This window comes from Clinocottus analis, unplaced genomic scaffold, assembly GCF_023055335.1.
Source record: "Clinocottus analis isolate CAN_PGR_092001 unplaced genomic scaffold, fCliAna1.0.p SCAF_6, whole genome shotgun sequence".
Taxonomy (NCBI): Eukaryota; Metazoa; Chordata; class Actinopteri; order Perciformes; family Cottidae; genus Clinocottus; species Clinocottus analis.
The window spans coordinates 16247521-16261264 of record NW_027176218.1 but is presented as its reverse complement, the minus strand read 5'-3'; the positions used below and the strand labels follow the sequence as shown (position 1 = coordinate 16261264).

Genomic DNA, 13744 nt, shown 5'->3' with positions numbered 1-13744 from the left:
AGGTTCTTCATACGTTCAGCTAGAGACACAATTTCAAATTTCAAATGTTGACAAAACGTTCAACTATTATTCTACGCTTTTACATTTTTCATATTTTTTCAAATATTTAAATCATTAAACTTTTTATAAAAATAAAAATGAATGGTTTCCAATGAAAAACGTTTTAAAACTTCTTCAGCTCCAAAAGCCTAAGGCTCTGCCATGCTTTCAGCTAGAGACACCATTCCAAGTTTAAAATGTTGCCAAAACTTTCAGCTATTACCGCATATCTCCACTTATTGATATATTTTAGACTGTCATAATTGTCAGCGTTTTAGTTTTATGTTTTTTTGCCGCCTTTTCTCTCTTTTGCATGAGTGTGTGTTGCGGAGCTCAGTGCACGTGATGTCATACTTAGAGGGCAGACCCACGTCAGATCTTGAAGATTTTTTTTTTTAAAATTTGCCGTAAACTCCGTACCGTGTACTCTTTGGGCATAATTTATAGCTCAAAACGTTGGAAATCTTGTCTTCTGTCATAAACTGCGGTCGATAGGAATCCAACACATTCAGACGTCTCGTAATCGGACTGAATGTGAGAGCAAGTCCACCTCGCTCTGCCATCCGCTTCAATGTTAAATCTCCCTCCAAAGCCACGTCTCCCCTGAAGCTCGTACCTGATTTGTAAATCGCCCGTACAGACACATGTTTTATCGTACAGACTCACCAGTCACAGTATCTGTTCATCAAGTCCTCCTAACGCTTCATATGCGATATTGAAGCAATCGGGGCTTTTTAAGTATGTTTTTTGGGTGATTTTTGGATAGGTGTTTCCCAGCATTGACTCCATATAATCATCGGCAGTTAGTAATTGTAACTGCCGATATTTGAATTCATCACCATGGCAACCTCTGACATGAGGGCAGTTCAACAGACACACAGACACTTACACACGCACACACACACAGGACTTCTCTCTCTGTCTCCCTCCCTCCCTTTCTCTATCTGTTCATATATATATTCCACTATTTAAGTGTGGCTTCAGCCGCATGGGGTCATAGACCCCATGCTGCAAGCACACTTCATGTTCTCCTGCGGGCTTATTAGTTGGAATGCTTCGAGCATTCCAACTATTGTTCTTCGAATCTTTAAAAAACTTATTATTATTAGTTGGAATGCTTCGAGCATTCCAACTATTGTTCTTCGAATCTTTAAAAAACTTATTATTATTATTCTATTTCTTCCGTACGTATTTTGGACCTCTTCAGCTCCTTCATATTTTCAGCTACAGAAAAAAGTTCAATTATTCAAATATTCAGCTTCTTAAGCACACGTGTGCAACTTCCTTTTCAAATTTCAGACTTTTCAAATTTTTAAATTATTAAACTTTTTATGATTTTTTTTAAAATGGGACCCAATGGGGAAATCTTCAAATCATCTTCAACTTCAAACGTTTGCAGGTTCTTCATACGTTCAGCTAGAGACACAATTTCAAATTTCAAATGTTGACAAAACGTTCAGCTATTATTCTACGCTTTTACATTTTTCATATTTTTTCAAATATTTAAATTATTAAACTTTTTATAAAAATAAAAATGAATGGTTTCCAATGAAAAACGTTTTAAAACTTCTTCAGCTCCAAAAGCCTAAGGCTCTGCCATGCTTTCAGCTAGAGACACCATTCCAAGTTTAAAATGTTGCCAAAACTTTCAGCTATTACCGCATATCTCCACTTATTGATATATTTTATACTGTCATAATTGTCAGCGTTTTAGTTTTATGTTTTTTTGCCGCCTTTTCTCTCTTTTGCATGAGTGTGTGTTGCGGAGCTCAGAGCACGTGATGTCATGTTAGAGGGCAGACCCACGTCAGATCTTGAAGATTTTTTTTTTTTAAATTTGCCGTAAACTCCGTACCGTGTACTCTTTGGGCATAATTTATAGCTCAAAACGTTGGAAATCTTGTCTTCTGTCATAAACTGCGGTCGATAGGAATCCAACACATTCAGACGTCTCGTAATCGGACTGAATGTGAGAGCAAGTCCACCTCGCTCTGCCATCCGCTTCAATGTTAAATCTCCCTCCAAAGCCACGTCTCCCCTGAAGCTCGTACCTGATTTGTAAATCGCCCGTACAGACACATGTTTTATCGTACAGACTCACCAGTCACAGTATCTGTTCATCAAGTCTTCCTAACGCTTCATATGCGATATCTAAGCAATCGGGGCTTTTTAAGTATGTTTTTTGGGTGATTTTTGGATAGGTGTTTCCCAGCATTGACTCCATATAATCATCGGCAGTTAGTAATTGTAACTGCCGATATTTGAATTCATCACCATGGCAACCTCTGACATGAGGGCAGTTTAACAGACACACAGACACTTACACACGCACGCACACACAGGACTTCTCTCTCTGTCTCCCTCCCTCCCTTTCTCTATCTGTTCATATATATATTCCACTATTTTCATATCTATTCAGCTGTTTTGTTATTTTCAAGTATATTCAGCTTTTTTAAGCTTTATTCAACAATATTTTACTATGTTCAGTGTTTAGATGATGCACTTTTCCTTTCAACTTTTCCAATTATACATTTAAACAAGAAGGATTTTCAACAGTTCAGTTTAATGCTTTTGGGCTTCAACACTTTTCATCAGGTAGTTTTCTTTACATGTTCATATATATTCCACTATTTTTATATATATTCAGTTGTTTTGTTATTTTCAAATATATTCAGCTTTTTTAAGCTTTATTCAACAATATTTCACTATGTTCAGTATTTAGATGATGCACTTTTCCTTTCAACTTTTCCAATTATACATTTAAACAAGAAGGATTTTCAACAGTTCAGTTTAATGCTTTTGGGCTTCAACACTTTTCATCAGGTAGTTTTCTTTACATGTTCATATATATTCCACTATTTTCATACATATTCAGGTGTTTTATTCAGTTGTTTTGTTATTTTCAAATATATTCAGCTTTTTTAAAGCTTTTTTAAGCTTTATTCAACAATATTTCACTATGTTCAGTGTTTAGATGATGCAGTTTTCCTTTCACCTTTTCCAATTATACATTTAAACAACAAGGATTTTCAACAGTTCAGTTTAATGCTTTTGGGCTTCAACACTTTTCATCAGGTAGTTTTCTTTACATGTTCGTATATATTCCACTATTTTCATATATATTCACCTGTTTTGATAAATATTCCAGTATTTTCATATACATTCAGCTGTTTTCATATATATTCAGCTTTAAGCTTTTTTTAAGCTTTATTCAACTTTATTTCACTATTTTCAGCTACATTCAGCAATTTCTTTCAAATATTTCAGCTTTATGCTTCAGCTTTTTGCATTCCAACGCATTTTCCACAGGAAATGCAATTTTCTAGTTATTCTTCTATTTCTTCCGTACGTATTTTGGACTTCTTCAACTCCTTCATATTTTCAGCTACAGAAAAAAGTTCAATTATTCAAATATTCAGCTTCTTAAGCACACGTGTGCAACTTCCTTTTCAAATTTCAGACTTTTCAAATTTTTAAATTATTAAACTTTTTATGATTTTTTTTAAAATGGGACCCAATGGGGAAATCTTCAAATCATCTTCAACTTCAAACGTTTACAGGTTCTTCATACGTTCAGCTAGAGACACAATTTCAAATTTCAAATGTTGACAAAACGTTCAGCTATTATTCTACGCTTTTACATTTTTCATATTTTTTCAAATATTTAAATTATTAAACTTTTTATGAAAATAAAAATGAATGGTTTCCAATGGAAAAACGTTTTAAAATCCGCTTAAACTTCTTCAACTCCAAAAGCCTAAGGCTCTGCCATGCTTTCAGCTAGAGACACCATTCCAAGTTTAAAATGTTGCCAAAACCTTCAGCTATTACCGTATATCTCCACTTATTGATATATTTTATACTGTCATAATTGTCAGCGTTTTAGTTTTATGTTTTTTTGCCGCCTTTTCTCTCTTTTGCATGAGTGTGTGTTGCGGAGCTCAGAGCACGTGATGTCATGTTAGAGGGCAGACCCACGTCAGATCTTGAAGATTTTTTTTTTTTAAATTTGCCGTAAACTCCGTACCGTGTACTCTTTGGGCATAATTTATAGCTCAAAACGTTGGAAATCTTGTCTTCTGTCATAAACTGCGGTCGATAGGAATCCAACACATTCAGACGTCTCGTAATCGGACTGAATGTGAGAGCAAGTCCACCTCGCTCTGCCATCCGCTTCAATGTTAAATCTCCCTCCAAAGCCACGTCTCCCCTGAAGCTCGTACCTGATTTGTAAATCGCCCGTACAGACACATGTTTTATCGTACAGACTCACCAGTCACAGTATCTGTTCATCAAGTCTTCCTAACGCTTCATATGCGATATCTAAACAATTGGGGCTTTTTAAGTATGTTTTTTGGGTGATTTTTGGATAGGTGTTTCCCAGCATTGACTCCATATAATCATCGGCAGTTAGTAATTGTAACTGCCGATGTTTGAATTCATCACTATGGCAACCCTTGGAATGAGGGCAGTTTAACAGACACACAGACACTTACACACGCACACACACACAGGACTTCTCTCTCTGTCTCCCTCCCTCCCTTTCTCTATCTGTTCATATATATATTCCACTATTTTCATATCTATTCAGCTGTTTTGTTATTTTCAAATATATTCAGCTTTTTTAAGCTTTATTCAACAATATTTCACTATGTTCAGTATTTAGATGATGCACTTTTCCTTTCAACTTTTCCAATTATACATTTAAACAAGAAGGATTTTCAACAGTTCAGTTTAATGCTTTTGGGCTTCAACACTTTTCATCAGGTAGTTTTCTTTACATGTTCATATATATTCCACTATTTTCATATATATTCACCTGTTTTGATAAATATTCCAGTATTTTCATATACATTCAGCTGTTTTCATATATATTCAGCTTTAAGCTTTTTTTAAGCTTTATTCAACTTTATTTCACTATTTTCAGCTACATTCAGCAATTTCTTTCAAATATTTCAGCTTTATGCTTCAGCTTTTTGCATTCCAACGCATTTTCAGCAGGAAATGCTCTTTCTAGTTATTATTATTCTTCTTATAGTCAAACCACTACTCCTCCCAGAGCGTTGCCAGCACATGCGTAAAAAATACATCGAAACGTGCGGTTTGCGCGGGAATCGTGAGGTATGACTTTTCTAAGAGATTCGCCCGTACGTTTTCCCGAAAAATGCAAAAAACGTCAAAAACTGTCAAAAAAATTTCACGAAATGTTCGTAGAGGGTGGCGCACCAATTAACAGAGTGAGAAGAAGCGACAGAAACTGCTAAAAAAATAAAACGTATTTTGTCTTTACTCGCACAATGTTCACTCTTCATACACCATTGTTGGATAGAAACGTTGGAAATCTTGTCTTCTGTCATAAACTGCGGTCGATAGGAATCCAACAGACTCAGACGTCTTGAAATCGGACTGAATGTGAGAGAAAGTCCACCTCGCTCTTCCATCCGCCGCCATGTTAAATCTCCCTCCAAAGCCACGTCTCCCCTGAAGCTCGTACCTGATTTGTAAATCGCCCGTACAGACACATGTTTTATCGTACAGACTCGCCAGTCACAGTATCTGTTCATCAGGTCTTCCTAACGCTCAATATGCGATATCGAAGCAATAGTGGCTTTTAAAGTACCATTTTTTTAAATAGTTTGAAAGGAGTTCCACAGTATTTAGGTCTATTAAGCTCAGCGTAAGGAAGTCCCTTTGAAGTCATCACCATGGCAACCTTTGCTCTAGCGACCCACAGGTGTTCTCGTTAGGGCAGTTTAACAGACACACAGACACTTACACACGCACACACAACACAGATGACTTCTGTCTCTCTGTCTGTTTGTCTCACACACACACAGACACACATACACACACACAAACAAACAAACACATACACACACACAAACAAACAAACACATACACACACACACACAACACAGATGACTTCTGTCTCTCTGTCTGTTTGTCTCACACACACAGACACACATACACAGACACACATACATACACGCACAAAGACGTTTACGTGTGTTTTATATTGTGTAGTTGTCAACACTGTGATCATTAATAAGGTCATATGATATTTCATATACGTTTGCGTGTGTTCAGGACGTTCAGTAGTTTATTTCCTTAAGTCCACAGTCCAGTCTGCCTCTAATCAGTCTGCTGGCGCTCACTTGGTCACCATGACGACGGCAGCACACAGGTGCTTCATATCAGCCAATCAGTTTAACACACAAACCAACTCAAGTGCTTTGGAGGAGAGACGGGCGTCAGAAACAAAAGCTATATATTGCGACGTCTTACGGCAGTAGTAGCCACACTTTCAAAATTTCTTGCGAAATTTTCTAGTTTCATATATAATCAGCTGTTTTCATATAAATTCAGCTGTTTTGTTATTTTTAAATATATACAGCTTTTTTAAGCTTTATTCAACTATATTTAACTATTTTCATATATAGTCAGCTGTTTTGATACATTCAAATATATTCAGCTTTTTTTCAGTTTTTTTAAGCTTTATTCAACTATATTTCCCTTTTTTCAGCTACATTCAGCAATTTCTTTCAAATATTTCAGCTTTATGCTTCAGCTTTTTGCATTCCAACGCATTTTCCACAGGAAATGCAATTTCTAGTTATTCTTCTATTTCTTCCGTACGTATTTTGGACTTCTTCAACTCCTTCATATTTTCAGCTACAGAAAAAAGTTCAATTATTCAAATATTCAGCTTCTTAAGCACACGTGTGCAACTTCCTTTTCAAATTTCAGACTTTTCAAATTTTTAAATTATTAAACTTTTTATGATTTTTTTTAAAATGGGACCCAATGGGGAAATCTTCAAATCATCTTCAACTTCAAACGTTTACAGGTTCTTCATACGTTCAGCTAGAGACACAATTTCAAATTTCAAATGTTGACAAAACGTTCAGCTATTATTCTACGCTTTTACATTTTTCATATTTTTTCAAATATTTAAATTATTAAACTTTTTATGAAAATAAAAATGAATGGTTTCCAATGGAAAAACGTTTTAAAATCCGCTTAAACTTCTTCAACTCCAAAAGCCTAAGGCTCTGCCATGCTTTCAGCTAGAGACACCATTCCAAGTTTAAAATGTTGCCAAAACTTTCAGCTGTTACCGAATATCTCCACTTATTGATATATTTTAGACTGTCATAATTGTCAGCGTTTTAGTTTTATGTTTTTTTGCCGCCTTTTCTCTCTTTTGCATGAGTGTGTGTTGCGGAGCTCAGAGCACGTGATGTCATGTTAGAGGGCAGACCCACTTCAGATCTTGAAGATTTTTTTTTTTTAAATTTGCCGTAAACTCCGTACCGTGTACTCTTTGGGCATAATTTATAGCTCAAAACGTTGGAAATCTTGTCTTCTGTCATAAACTGCGGTCGATAGGAATCCAACACATTCAGACGTCTCGTAATCGGACTGAATGTGAGAGCAAGTCCACCTCGCTCTGCCATCCACTTCAATGTTAAATCTCCCTCCAAAGCCACGTCTCCCCTGAAGCTCGTACCTGATTTGTAAATCGCCCGTACAGACACATGTTTTATCGTACAGACTCGCCAGTCACAGTATCTGTTCATCAGGTCTTCCTAACGCTTCATATGCGATATCTAAGCAATTGGGGCTTTTTAAGTATGTTTTTTGGGTGATTTTTGGATAGGTGTTTCCCAGCATTGACTCCATATAATCATCGGCAGTTAGTAATTGTAACTGCCGATATTTGAATTCATCACCATGGCAACCTCTGACATGAGGGCAGTTCAACAGACACACAGACACTTACACACGCACACACACACAGGACTTCTCTCTCTGTCTCCCTCCCTCCCTTTCTCTATCTGTTCATATATATATTCCACTATTTTCATATCTATTCAGCTGTTTTGTTATTTTCAAGTATATTCAGCTTTTTTAAGCTTTATTCAACAATATTTCACTATGTTCAGTATTTAGATGATGCAGTTTTCCTTTCAACTTTTCCAATTATACATTTAAACAACAAGGATTTTCAACAGTTCAGTTTAATGCTTTTGGGCTTCAACACTTTTCATCAGGTAGTTTTCTTTACATGTTCATATATATTCCACTATTTTCATACATATTCAGGTGTTTTATTCAGTTGTTTTGTTATTTTCAAATATATTCAGCTTTTTTAAAGCTTTTTTAAGCTTTATTCAACAATATTTCACTATGTTCAGTGTTTAGATGATGCAGTTTTCCTTTCACCTTTTCCAATTATACATTTAAACAACAAGGATTTTCAACAGTTCAGTTTAATGCTTTTGGGCTTCAACACTTTTCATCAGGTAGTTTTCTTTACATGTTCATATATATTCCACTATTTTCATATATATTCACCTGTTTTGATAAATATTCCAGTATTTTCATATACATTCAGCTGTTTTCATATATATTCAGCTTTAAGCTTTTTTTAAGCTTTATTCAACTTTATTTCACTATTTTCAGCTACATTCAGCAATTTCTTTCAAATATTTCAGCTTTATGCTTCAGCTTTTTGCATTCCAACGCATTTTCCACAGGAAATGCAATTTCTAGTTATTATTATTCTTCTTATAGTCAAACCACTACTCCTCCCAGAGCGTTGCCAGCACATGCGCAAAAATTACATCGAAACGTGCGGTTTGCGCGGGAATCGTGAGCTATGACTTTTCTAAGAGATTCGCCCGTACGTTTTCCCGAAAAATGCAAAAAACATAAAAAAAATTTCACGAAACGTTCGTAGAGGGTGGCGCGCCAATTAACAGAGTGAGAAGAAGCGACAGAAACTGTTAAAAAAATAAAACGTATTTTGTCTTTACTCCCACAATGTTCACTCTTCATACACCATTGTTGGATAGAAACGTTGGAAATATTGTCTTCTGTCGTAAACTGCGGTCGATAGGAATCCAACAGACTCAGACGTCTTGAAATCGGACTGAATGTGAGAGCAAGTCCACCTCGCTCTTCCATCCGCCGCCATGTTAAATCTCCCTCCAAAGCCACGTCTCCCCTGAAGCTCGTACCTGATTTGTAAATCGCCCGTACAGACACATGTTTTATCGTACAGACTCGCCAGTCACAGTATCTGTTCATCAGGTCTTCCTAACGCTCAATATGCGATATCGAAGCAATAGTGGCTTTTAAAGTACCATTTTTTTAAAATAGTTTGAAAGGAGTTCCACAGTATTTAGGTCTATTAAGCTCAGCGTAAGGAAGTCCCTTTGAAGTCATCACCATGGCAACCTTTGATCTAGCGACCCACAGGTGTTCTCGTTAGTGCAGTTTAACAGACACGCAGACACTTACACACGCACACACAACACAGATGACTTCTGTCTCTCTGTCTGTTTGTCTCACACACACAGACACACATACACACACACAAACAAACAAACACATACACAAACACACACACACACACAAACAGACACAGACACACAAACAGACACACACACACAAAGACGTTTACGTGTGTTTTATATTGTGTAGTTGTCAACACTGTGATCATTAATAAGGTCATATGATATTTCATATACGTTTGTGTGTGTTCAGGACGTTCAGTAGTTTATTTCCTTAAGTCCACAGTCCAGTCTTCCTCTAATCAGTCTGCTGGCGCTCACTTGGTCACCATGACGACGGCAGCACACAGGTGCTTCATATCAGCCAATCAGTTTAACACACAAACCAACTGAAGTGCTTTGGAGGAGAGACGGGCGTCAGAAACAAAAGCTATATATTGCGAGGTCTTACGGCAGTAGTAGCCACACTTTCAAAATTTCTTGCGAAATTTTCTAGTATTCTTATATTATATAGATACATAGGATCTTTTTACATCAAATTGTGCCTATGTTAACCTGAAAGATTCTTCTAAAATCGCCGAAAGAAGGCTACCATCTTGCCTGGTATGACTTTAAAATTAATATAATATCTTAAATTTACCTGCAGCTCCATAGACTTGTTGAATTCTCCTTTCAGTATGTCTCTCACTTGAGATTTGGCATATCCAACAGTGGCCCCGGAAGGAAAACCTTCAGAAGAAAGCATAAGCTTGTTATCATGGCTTATTCCATTATAGCTCTCATAAACATATATTTTAATTTCAAATTATGGCTTTCCGTCAAAATTTGGAGTACGTGTGGACGACATTTGTTCTTTTTTTGGAAAATAAATAAATGTTAAACATACCAATTTTTACTAAATAAGCAGGCCTGTCAAGTTTGCAGAAGTACGGTCTTAACATTGGGGCTGTTGTTGTGGTCCTTGCGCTGGTGGTGGAGATGATGTTGACACTACTTGAAGCTTCAGTGGGAGCAGTAGATTTAGTTGTGGCTTGATGAGAAGTAGTGGTGGCAGCTGTGGTTTTGGGTACAGCAGAGTCTGTATTAGCTTCCCTGCTAGTTGGGATCAAGGTCATTGTGACTGGGATGTCTACTTGATCTTCAGTCACCCCCTGATCACCCAACACACCCGGAGGGCCCAAAGTGATGTTAGACATGGGTTCAGTTGAATCTAAAGTTATATTGAGAGTTTGTTCAGTTGTGAAAGTAGGGTCTTGGGGAGGTAATTCTGTCATATCAGCTGTGGTGTTGGCAGGAGGTTCAGTGGGAGCAGGGGAGAAGGCAATTGTTGCAGTTAAGACAGGAGTGGTGTGTATGGTACTAGATGGGAATGTCTCTGTAACAAACCAATGGACATCTGTCAGAGAGGAGGACAATATTTCATCATCTGGCAGCAAAGGTGTGGCAGTGGGTAGCATAGCTTCTGTTAACACAGTGCTGTCCGGGCCAACAGTTAGAGTATGTGCAGACCAATCTGTGGTGGACACTTGAACAACCTGGACAGAAGAAGATAGATCAAAGAAGTAGGATGGGACTTTAGACGGATCCAGAAAAGTCTCAGAGGCATTGACCCGCTGAGGACTCTCCTCTGTTGTTACTACTGGGGTTGGTTTATCTTGAGGCTCAAACCCAGATAGATCACCGGAGGACTCATCCTCAGTCAATTTGGTATAATTTGTAACGCTGCCTGTGGGTGTGATGTCTGTAGCACTGATGGATACCACAGTAACGTCCCCTTTGTGTTCAACTCCAGGATCCGAACCGTTGTTCTCCTTGGTCAACTGAGTGACGTAATACTCCAAGCTGTTCATGTCAGGTAAGAGAACATCTGTTGGTTGAATTGTGAAAGTATCGAGCCAATCTATGTCTGATGTGTAGGGTACATCACTGTTAGCTGAGGGAGTAGGGTCCAGTGTATAATGAATTGTAGAAGACAAAGAGGAAGGATCAATGGATTTCAGTGGAACAATGGTGCTGTAGGTTGTGGTGAGGCTGGGAGAACGTGAGGCATGAAGAGGTTGCAAAGACGAAGGGGATATGCCTACTCTGGAAGGGAAGGATGTGTCATAGCTCTCTGTATAGTCCTCCAGATCATACGAGTCAGAGGGCACCTTTGTGACCAGAGAGTAGTCCTCCCCATCTGCATTCAAGAAGGACATTGTCTCCAAGTAGTCTCCAGACCCCCAGTCCACTTCCATGGTGTTGGTAGGGTAGAAGTCCTCTGGAGGGACCTCAGAGGGTTCAGATGAAGGTGATGGCGGGTGGGGGGCGATGAAAGGCACATTGTAGCCAGGGGCCAGAATCTCATCTGGGTTTGGTAGCATGTTTATGTCACGTGTTGGTTTGTTGTCCTTCAAGGGGACACTGCTGGGGTTCGGCTGGTTCACATCCAGGATTCTACTAAAAGATGTATCTGCCGCAAAGTCATTGAAAGACAGTTCAGGGGGCTCAAGAGGCTGAGCAGGAAATGAGGTCATGATTGCTTCGGTTTGATCCTGCTGCTTGTTGATTGGTTTCTGCTCAGAATTAGGATCTAGTTGAGGTGAAGTTGACCTTGTAAAAGTAGAGGGGCTTAATGATGCCATAGATATATTTGACTGAGGCTGCAGCTGGGATTTTGTAGGAGTTGGAGAGAGAGAGAAAGATTGCATGGACGACCTTGTCCTGGCCAGCTTCCAGTCCGTGAAGAATTTAGCTGCCTCAAATTGTGAACTAGAACCCAATATAGGTTCGGAGGGGCTTAATGATGGAGTGGCCAGAGGATATGGTTCTTTTGGAGGGACTTCACTTGCTGTGAAGGATTTAGAGTTTTCAAAAGCAACACGTCCCCACTGAAAATGTGGGATGTCGGCAGTCCTAACAACACGGTTTGGTTGAGAAGTGGATGGCAGGGCACCAGGTGAGTCTGAACTCTCAAAGGCAGTATAATATGACGCTGGTAAGGCTGATGGGTTGAACCCCGTTGATCTTTGACCATGTCCAGGAAATCCCACGGGGTGGTTTGTGGAGGCCAACGGAGAATCATCTGCAGAGGAACAAAGAGAATGCGTCAGGATTCACTACTGACTTCAAACAAAGTAAATTACAGGGATGAGGGATATATCTACTGTTGGATCCATTCAATCGGATTTATTTTCATCCCCACAGTTGATTATTACTGAAAGTTAAATCTTTTTAGCAAACACAGTGTGGCCAAATAGTTCAACAGAAAAGCAGGATAACTGAACATGAACTACAATGAAATGAAAAGTGATAAATAGTACAGTAAGACACTTCATTTCTTCAGATCTGCAGGAGCAACCTGCGGGTTTAGATTGTTACCGTACATGTAACCTTGGCCTATATTTATGTAGATACAATCAATACTATATTGACAGATGATTTACAAAGAACAACTATTGATACAAAGTGAAATGTGAGCTCTGTAAAATAGTGACGTTGGTTTACCAGTGAACACTAATTATTCAACGGGGCTCATTTTACCGTTCATCAACTGACATTTACTACTTCACATTTGCTAAAGTGGCTACAAAATGGAACCACTCATCCTGAGAAACATGTCGATAAGGGAGTAAGAAAACGGTCACAGGCTAATACACTGCCAATGAATAAAAGAGGATGCTAGGCTACAACGTGGAGTCATAATAAAAGCTGACAATGACTGTGTTCCAGTTTTGAACAAAGGGAATATCCTGACATGAATGCACTGACCATATGCTCCAAAACGAATGAGTGGTCGTTTTGGCTCCGCACCTCGATGACCTGTGCTTTTTAGCGATGTACTCTAGGAAGAACATCTATCTTTCTCGTTAGTACCCGACCTTGGAGTGATGGATGGGGCAGTTAGTTTTGAGGTCATTGGAAAGGGAACTCTACTTCTTATACACAACATTGAGATCTTTAAGGGTGACATTAGATCATCAAATGTGGCTTATGCAACACATTTCCGATTTGATTTGAGTGCCAAAAGCCCGTCTCTTCATATTGCGTAACATAGTGTATCATGCATAATTCATTTTGTTAAGGGCCATCCTTGATTACTCTGCATGTATCTAACATAAAGTATTCAAGGAAGACTTGATAAGCTGATGGTAAAGCAACATAGTTCCTATATAATTCATGGTAATAGACTTCACAGTTCAATGTAGGCTGTATAAGTTAGCCTCTTTATATGCCTAAACATGTTTAATATTCAAAGCCCAAAGAGAATTGTTGATAGGTCTGATGAGAGAAACCTTTACCTCACATTAAAGGATGCTATCTTATAGTTATTTGGGTTATAGCAAATCAAAATTAACCATAATGTATGTATGGAGAGAGTTTACAAACCTAAACAGACCAAATCACGGTGAAAGCGCACAACAATT

At 38.2% G+C, this 13744-nt stretch overlaps 1 protein-coding gene across 3 annotated transcripts in view; it reads right to left on the bottom strand.

The window, feature by feature from the left end:
- The window catches only part of si:ch211-1e14.1 (UPF0606 protein KIAA1549), a 47161-nt gene that overhangs the window by 21994 nt on the left and 11423 nt on the right, over positions 1-13744 (bottom strand). For all 3 annotated transcript variants that reach the window (XM_068602880.1, XM_068602879.1, XM_068602881.1), the window contains exons 3-4: positions 10225-12402; positions 9979-10067 (exon numbers count right to left, since the gene is read on the bottom strand). In XM_068602880.1, the coding sequence (XP_068458981.1) occupies positions 9979-10067; positions 10225-12402 (2267 nt within the window). The remainder of the gene's footprint in view (positions 1-9978; positions 10068-10224; positions 12403-13744) is intronic.